General features: G+C 45.5%; 1 protein-coding gene across 1 annotated transcript; it reads right to left on the bottom strand.

Annotated features, from left to right (window-relative positions):
* Positions 1-869: 869 nt before the first annotated feature.
* Positions 870-3,346, bottom strand: LOC144700037 (2-oxoglutarate (2OG) and Fe(II)-dependent oxygenase superfamily protein). Its single transcript, XM_078571410.1, has 4 exons — positions 2,707-3,346; positions 2,394-2,641; positions 1,475-1,799; positions 870-1,227 (listed from the first exon to the last, which is right to left on the bottom strand). Exons 1-4 carry the CDS (start codon positions 2,983-2,985, stop codon positions 958-960), a joined length of 1,122 nt encoding a protein of 373 aa, XP_078427536.1. The 5' UTR covers positions 2,986-3,346; the 3' UTR covers positions 870-957.
* Positions 3,347-8,948: the final 5,602 nt, after the last annotated feature.

Below are 8,948 nucleotides of genomic sequence, written 5' to 3' on the forward strand. Positions count from 1 at the left end.
GACAAATTTTTAATTTTTTTCATACCACCTGTTGCTTTCATATCGTTTCGATAGCTGTCTATGAGAAAACCCAACCATATTTGTGGACCCGAGGCTCGGCCCACTTTTCTCTAGCGATAGGGCTCTCTATCTGGCACGCTTACTTTTGCTTTAGGGTCCATAGCCCCTTTCAAAACTGACGTGACTTATATTTGGAGTCACCAAAAAAACAGAAGAAAATGGTTTGTCTTTCCCTCTCTCTTACATTATCCTCCCTTATCTCTTCACTGCCGCCTTTCTCTCTTCATCCCATAGAAAGAGACTCGTTTGTTTCAGCCTTTGAGTGCCGTTCATTGGGCTCATTATACTTGTTCTTAAGGTGGAGGAGAATCATTCTAATACATCCTCATACGTTTATAATCCTTTTCTTATCCTTTCTCAATAGCCATCTTTTTCTGTCTATTGCATAGCTATCGATGTATCCATCTATCTGTTTCAATAGCTATGCGCGAGTCTATCTGTATCCATCTATATCCTCGTCATGGATAATGTCACGATGATGAAGGCTCCCATGCTGGAAATTCTAGGGGTAGGCCCCATGAGATTTCCGTGAACACGAGCCGGATCCGTGAAAGGGACGCGAGCGCAAGATACAAGTATGGCGAAGGGGACAAAAGACACCTTGTACCGGTCACAAAGCCACGGCACGAGGCGCCCAAGTCCAACTAAAACTCTAGATATCTGGAAGTTCATGCGGGCGGTTGTATTTTAGATCAGATGCTCTCTCTTCTCCGCGTCCCTTTTAGCCATGTGATCCTCGGTAGTTCTTGTAATCGCTCCCCCGAATATGACAATCTCAACCGACCTTTATCTCCTCAAGAAACGACGGGGATTCGAAAGAGACTGTGAGAAATAGATTTGCCGGGGAGAAAAGAATCTCGTATCCTGCCCTTACAGGAAAAAGCGATCACGCTTCCCTCACGCCCTCTCCTCGTCTTGTGCTCCGACCACCATGCGGGACTGGACGAAATTCTTGCCTTTCACCTCGCGAGTCGAAAGGTAATTGACGAAATCGCTGAAGTACGTGTCGATATAGCGCCGCGGGTTCGCTGCGTCGATCAGCGGCGCCGCCGGGCGCACGACAGCGCTTGGCGCGAGGCTGTGAATAGACGCCACCGACATTCGCGGCAAGCGCGAGTTGACGACGACCCTGTGCAGGATGCTCCGGTACTTGCCGTTGCTGACTATCTGCGCGCGAGACGAGAACTTTTAGCTATATCTTTCAGAGAAGTGGTAGGCTCTCAGAGTCTTAGTAAAGTATCAGAGCCAAGGTTTATGTCAGCCAACGGCAGATGTTGTGGGGAAGTGTGGGACAACGACCCAGCTAAGTCATCAAGTAACGCTCAGCTAGAGGTTTCTATCACAGTGTTAAACACCCAAACTCAATTAGGTTAAGGGTTCTTTCCGTCGTCGCTTTTGCACAAAAAAAAGATACCTCAAGATGGTCTCCAACGTTGACGACGAGAGATCCCTCGAGGGGTTTAACGGCCAACCAGCTGCCCTCGTGTTGAATCTGAAGTCCTTCCACGGCGTCTTGGTGGAGGAGAGTGAGGAAACCGAAGTCTGAGTGAGGAGGCATTCCGAGGGTGAGCTCTGGTTCGGGGCAAGGGGGATAATAGTTCACTGCCATCAGCTGCGTTCCATCCTTAAACTCTTTCATGACCTCTTCCTCACTCACCAGGCCAAGAGACTCAAGTATGGCAGCAACCAGCTCCAAAAATAGCTCTCTAACATGAACCGCGTAAGGCCGAACCTTGTCCCTGCAGAAGAAGAAGAGAAACGAGAGGTTGGCGACGATGTTGTGAGGACAATAAGAAAAGCAGGGAGAGGTTGACGCCGGTAGTGTGAAGACAACACTCTGCCGAGAAAAGTAGAGCCCCTGCTCATCTATGAGGTATATCTTTTAGCACAGTGAGAGAGTCTTAACAAGGTATAAGAGGCCAAGTCGAGGTTTCTAATCCTACGCACAACACACTGATCATCTACGGCATGTTTTGAGGAGAAAACTCGTCTGAGAAAAGTTTAAGAGGGAAAGTAAAGGCCCTGCTATGAGCTATATTTTTTAGCGCAGAGGGAGGCGCCTGAGTCGTAATATGGTATCAGAGATCAAGTTAAGATTCCAAATCCGTGGCACAATACACTGATCCTCGATGGCATGTTTTGAGGAGAAAAGCCAGCTGAGAAAAGTTGAGGAGGTTAAGGTTTCTAATACTGGGCACCAACATTGAATACACAGCCGAGAAGAGTTTAAGAGGAATACTAGGCCCGATGGTATGAGATATAGCTTTGAGCACAGCGGTAGGCGCTTGAATCTTCCGTCAATTAAAAGACTAGAAGTAAGGGGTTCTTTTCACCTGAGATTAGCCGGAGTAGAAGGCCAGTGGGGGAGCATCTGAGGGAGAGGATGGCAAGTCAGCTTGAGAAAATCTCTCCAGGAGAAGACCTTGTCCTTGGTCTCGTTGAAGCTGGTCCCGCACCTCACCGGAGCTCGCACGTCCGCAGACATATATCGGGACCTCTCCTCGAAGGGGAGATCGAAAAAGCGCTGGCACGCGTCGGTCATGTCTCGGATAGTCTCCTTTGGGATTCCATGATTGATGACCTGTGAGAGAGATGATGAACGAAGAAGAACAACAGTACCGAAGGTGTAATTCATCGGTCACGAACCTGGAAAAAGCCGAACTCTTGGCAGGCCTTCCCCACGAGAGATATGACCGTGGCTCTATTGGGCGTGTGTAAATCTGAGAGATCAACGATGGGCAAACCAAGTTGGTGACTGTGAGCGCCGCCTTGGTCGCCGGCGGATCTGTCGGAGGGGGGGAAGACGTACTTTGACGGGATTCTCGCCACGCCTGTGCCGCACAGATGAGCTACTCCTCTTAGATACAAGCTATTATCCATTAATTTCTCTTTCTCATCGGGCACAACGGCTATCTCCATGGCCATGTTCGTTGAAGAGCGGAAAACGGGATGGAAGGGCTAACGGCTCCTCCACCGAAGAGGGAATCCACCCATATATATCAGAGAAAACGCATAGAGAATAGGCAAAGAGTCGGCTCAAATGAGCGAATGGTTGGGACTTCGAGTGACCTGGAGTAGGAACAGACAAGCACACAGACAAGGAAACATCGGCGGCGACGGGAGTGCAAACTCTTCCTCCTTGGCGGGGAAGGGTAGGGCTTTCTTCACTGTTCATGGAATCTCCACTGACTAGTCATCTCTCCTCGGCCCTTCGTTGCTTCCCACTCGATAAGGAGGCGGCCCACGCCGCCGCTATCGCGACAACGCCGACAAACGCAGAGTACAGTGCCGTCCTATTTATCTCGTCCACGCAGTTGGACAGAACACGAAGGAATCCCCGTGAAGTGAGGCCTCCGACAGAGGTCAACATCTCCCATGGCCGGGACAGCTCAGTCATGTGAATAATCTCTTCTGCGCGGTCCTCTCCTTGTCCACTCGTGTAAATTATCTACCTCTGACGGCGCTGAGCGGCCCAAGTAGCTCGCGCCAGGTGTCCGATGCTGCAAACCTTGACTTACTAACATTTGAACGCTAGCGCATCGTAAGTCATATTGCATGTACTTTCTTGATTTAGCCCTTGTTTGTGGCTCATAAGATATATTGAATATCAAGAGATGTGGTTCATATCTTGATATCTTTCTCGAGAGTCTTTTTCGCGTAAAGATTTCTCCTTACCGAGTGGCTGCCGTATTCTATCGGCTCTCCCGATTTTTTTGGTGGGCGAATCAGCTGATCAAGAGACAGTGTGCGTGAGAGCGAGAGATAGCGATAGAGGAGAGAGAAGGCACAAAAGATAAGTGTGAAAGAGAAGAAGGGAGGGTGAGCTTAATGCGCGAGAGACATAGAGATGCTGCAGAAGGGGAGGGCGAGAGAGATATAGAGATGATGTAGAGATACAGAGAAGTGAGGGAGGGAAAGAGAGAGAAAGATGGATAGAGAAAGAAAAAGAGAGAAAAAATAGAGAGAAGAGAGAGAGAGAGAGAGAGAGAGAGAGAGAGAGAGAGAGAGAGAGAGAAAGAGATAGAGAGACAAAATAATGAAGAGGAGAAGAGAAACACCACAGAACCTCGATGAGAGGAAAAGAGAATGAGAGAGAAAAGAGAGAGAGGAGAAAGGAAAGAGAGATTGCGTCATAAACAGAGAGAACGAGAGAAAGAAGGGAAAAAAGAAAAGGGAAGAAAGTGATGGCAAGAGAGAGAATGAGAGCGAGAGAACAAGATCAATCGACAAAAGAAAAAAGAAAAAGGAAGAAAGTGATGGCAAGAGAGAGAATGAGAGCGAGAGAACAAGATTAATCGACAAAAGATCAGCTGTTTCAGGCTACAACTTGTAGCCATACGCCAATCTATGAGGGAATTAGGGCCTCAAGAGCGGTGCCAGCCAACTGATGCGGCGAGATCGTATCTCCGAGACAGGGATGGGGGGCGTGCCCCGACCCAACTGGCTCCCACGTCCTAATCGATGGGCTGGGACGCTTTAATTAATAATTCAAACTTTCAATGAATTTGTCATGTTAAATCATTCCTAATACATCAGTATACATACGCAAGTAAATAGAGAGATAGAAAAGGAGAAAAGAATAAAGAGACGATTAGCTGGATACATAGCCACACCATTATGCAGGGAAAGGTAGAAAGATAGATTGATATAGATAGCTAGCTAGATAGATAGATGCATAGCCACATCATTGTGCAGGGAAAGGTAGAAAGAAAGAAAGAAAGAAAGATAGATAGATGATAGATAGGTAGAGATACAGATAGATAGATAGATAGATAGGTAGAGAGATAGATAGACAAGACGAGAAGCAAAAAAGAGTAATACAATCAGTCCAAGTCAACCTATCATCTTTTCTTTACCATATCAAATGTCCACCGTGCATGTAATGTTCCTCTGAATGATCGATGCCACTGGTGCCAAGTAACGCAGTATTTTCAGTTTCAAACCAATAGATTTCTGTTAATCATGTAGACAGATAAATCATCAAGGCCTACAAAATTGGATACGACTGCAGAGACCTCCATAGTTTATCATGTTGAGGTAGGAGAAACTCTGTAAGGGTGACCACAACAAAACTTTGTCAAAAGGTCTCAACCAGGTCAAAAAGTTTATAAGATAGATCACACGATGTATAAATATCATTTTACAAGAAAATTTCTGGGCAAAACAAATATCTCGAAGGAACCCAAATTTTTTTTAATAAAATAATAGATAGATATGTTAATTCGAGTTGAACAACATACACAACAAGGCATTTAGTTCCTTCATAAAATCACTCGATGCAGGATGACCCCATCCTATGGTCATCCCATTTGTTGACAGATTTTTTCCTCACTCGCCTCTCTCATAAGAGAATGGACAAGCATGGGAGACCCTCTTCGTAAGTCAACAAATATGAATTTTATAATGTCTAACAATTGTAATATCTACCCTCCATTTTTATTTCAAATATATATATACCTCTTTTTTCTCCTTACAACGATGAACCTGAATTAGATTACTTTTCCTAAAAAAACATTCCCTACATTTTCGGTTAAAAAAAAAAAGAACTGAAAGCCAAAAATGAGTTAGACAAATACATTTTTATATTTTTTGTCCTGGTTATTTTTAAAAGGATTGCAAAATTTTGTTAAACTAATACTTAACGGTTTGGAGATAAATTCCAATGTTTTGTTTATTCATCTGATGTGGCGGAATGAGCTTCCTCCATTACGTGATCTGCAAGGGGACTCACTATGCATCATACATTCATGATAATTATACAGCTATACATACATCAGAATAACAGAAGGTGAAGACTTTACACACAAATACCCTCCCAATGACAATACTATTGATGGATGCCCACAAAAAGAAACATATATAAATTCAGATGTCTCATCTTTGACATTTATTGACCCCATATGTATTGAAGGCCCCAGACATTTTATTCTATAAAGCCTTTTTCCATTGTGAAATATTGTGGAAAATTACAGATGTGTAAATATATTTTTACAAATAAATAGGGATAAAGAGATATTGAGATAGAGATACAGAGAAAGAAATCAAAAGAGAGAGAGGGAGAGAGAAAGTGTGTGAGAATGGAAAGTGAGCGAGATAGAGAGGAAGTGAAAGGGAGGGGAAGGGATGGAAAGGGGGGAGAGAGAGAGAGAGGAGGGAAGGTGACGGAGGCCAAGAAAGGGAGAGAGAAAGAGGAAAAGTGAGAGGAGAAGAGGGAAAAAGGTGGTTTGAGAGAGGGAAAGAGAGGAGACTAGGAGGGTGGGAGAAAGAAAGGAAGAGGGAGAGGATAGGAGAGAGAGAGAGAGAAAGAGGAGAAAGAGAAAGTGGTAGAGAGTCGGAAAGGGTACATTCCAGGTCTCAGTCTGGTTTTAGCAAAAACCTAAACTCAGTCTGGTCTTTGTCTTGGTCCGGTCAGGTTGACTAGACAATGTCAATCTCAAGAAGTTGTTTATGTAAGTTTTAGAAAATACGTTAAGTCAAAATTAGAAAATATGATGTTTTCATTGATAGGTATTCCCCTGAAAATGGTCTCCCTTCTACTTGGCTCGTCTTTGCTCTACTAGCTTTTCCTACTTTATCTAACTTGAATTCATCTGAATATTGCCTCAGGTGTTCAGTAGTGTACAATAATGAGAGAGTGAGAGATGGAGAGAGAAAGAGTGAGGGGAATACAATGAGAGAGTGGAAGAGTGTGAGAATGAGAGGAGATATTGAAAGAATGAACGAATGAGAGAGTTAGAGGGGGAGAGAATGAGAGACTGAGAGAGGGAGAGTGAGACAGAGATAATGAGAGAGCCAAAGAAGGAGATAATGAGAGAGCCAGATAGGGAGAGAATGAGAGTGAGAAAGGGAGAGAATGATAGAAGGAATTAGGGAGAGAGTGAAAGAGTGAGAGAGTGTGAGAAGGAGAGAGGGAGAAAGTGAGAGACTGAGAGAGTGAAAGAGTGTGAGAATAAGAGAGGGACAGGGGGAGAGAAAGAAAGAGTGAGGGGTGTTAGATTAATGTCTTAATCTATGGACAATTATATATATGTATGTATATAATTGCATATTGTTAAGCTATCAGTTATAAATCCCGATTTATATATGGTTCACTTAATGACGGGATTAAGACATTTATAACAATAAGTGTGGTAATTAATTGTGTAGAGGCTAAGCCTGTCTTAATTATAATGATGGGATTAATTAAGATAGGCTTAAGAGGCTTAAGTATCTCCACTTCCTATAAATAGGGGCCAGGTCCTTGGGTCATAAGGTAATTGACTTTTCTCCTGAGCATCCCATTACTCAGAGAGACTTCAGGAAGAGGCCTCCCCTCAAGCTTTTTCGATTCGACTAAGAGAAGACGCGATGGATCGAGGTATGTTTTACATTGATTTACATTCACGTACAGTCTTCATCATCCTTGAGAATTGATGCAAGCCTCATGCGGATCTAACAAGTGGTATCAGAGCCAACTTGCATATGTTCTTAAGGGATGAACAATTTTCATTATCGTACGTGTTGCATGTTCACATTCCTGCAAAACTCGTTCATTGTACATTCAGATTTGATATTTATGATTATTGTCGTCATGTGGTATGAATGATGTAAGATGAGATAAATGTTTCCATACTTACATTTTGAGAATGGTGACAAATGCATGTTGTGATGCCTCGGAGCTTCATTCTTCCCATACATTTTTTTTTTCGTGGAGCATGAACAGCCTCAGAGAAAACCCTAACCATGAGAGATGCCTAAGAGGGCATCTCTTGTGGCTAACCGCCTCAAAGGGGGCCTCAAGACCGCCCTTGAGGCGGTTGACCGCCATAAGGCGGTCGTCGCCCTGAGGCGGTCGTCGCCTTGAGGCGGTGACCCGCCATGAGGCGGTCACCACCTTGAGGCGGTCACCGCTCTTGAGGCGGTCACTGCCCAAGATGGGGCCATTAAGGGCCCTGTGGGACCCTAAATGGGTGGCCCATATCAAGCAGCCCAGGGACCGGGGGATGCTTAATGGGAGGCCTATTTCGGGCCTCCCAGGGGCCCCACAGGCAGCCCTTAATGGGTGGCCCATTTTAGGCCGCCCAGGGCCCCATGCGGGAGCCCTAATAGGCGGCCCATTTCGGGCCGCCCAGGGGTCTTAGAGGAGCCCTAAATGGGTGGCCCATTTCGGGCTACACAAGGCCCCAGGGGACCCTTAATGGGAGGCCCATTTCGGGCCACCTAGGGGCCCCGCGGGACCCATAACGGGCAGCCCATTTTGGGCCGCCCAAGGGCCCCGCAAGAACCTAATGGGCAGCCCATTTTCGGCTGCCCAAAAGGACCCCATAAGAGCCTATTGGGCAGCCCGTTTTGGGCGGACCAGCGGCAACGCGGGACCTTTAATGGGTGGCCCTATTTGGGCTGCCCATGGCCCTGTGGGACCTATAATAGGCGACCCATTTCAGGCCACTTAAGGGGGACGCAGAAACCCTAATGGGCAGCCCGTTTTGGGCCGCCCAAAGGGCACCGCGAAACCCAATAGGGGCAGCCCATTTTGGGCCGCCCAGGCTATGTGTGACTTATAATAGGTGGCCCATTTTGGGACACCTTGGGGCCCTATACATCTATAAATATATATAAATATATATATTGGGCCAACTCTTGGGGCACTTCAGGTATAACATGGGTGGCCCATTTAGGACTACCCTAGGCCCCGTAAGACGTGTAAATGGGCTACTACAACAGCCATCCCAAGGCAATAATAGTTCATATTAGGTCTCTCAGAGATAGAAATATCAAATTTTAAGTTGCAAATCAGCCATTTAAGGGCCGATAAATCAAGTTTGATGGATTTTCACCGCTAGCTGACCCAAGAAGGTCCAAAATGTATTGGTATATGTTTTTTGAATGCAAGATTGGCAGAATATGAT

Source organism: Wolffia australiana, chromosome 2 (assembly GCF_029677425.1).
Source record: "Wolffia australiana isolate 7733 chromosome 2, ASM2967742v1".
Lineage (NCBI taxonomy): Eukaryota > Viridiplantae > Streptophyta > Magnoliopsida > Alismatales > Araceae > Wolffia > Wolffia australiana.

Bases quoted from the DNA above. Each gene is read 5' to 3' on its own strand.
- LOC144700037 (XM_078571410.1), bottom strand. From the start codon at position 2,985: ATGGCCATGGAGATAGCCGTTGTGCCCGATGAGAAAGAGAAATTAATG. The intron at 2,642-2,706 runs GTTCGTGACCGA...TCTCTCTCACAG, and splicing joins AAGAGTTCGGCTTTTTCCAG to GTCATCAATCATGGAATCCC. The intron at 1,800-2,393 runs GTGAAAAGAACC...CTTCTTCTGCAG, and splicing joins TCTACTCCGGCTAATCTCAG to GGACAAGGTTCGGCCTTACG.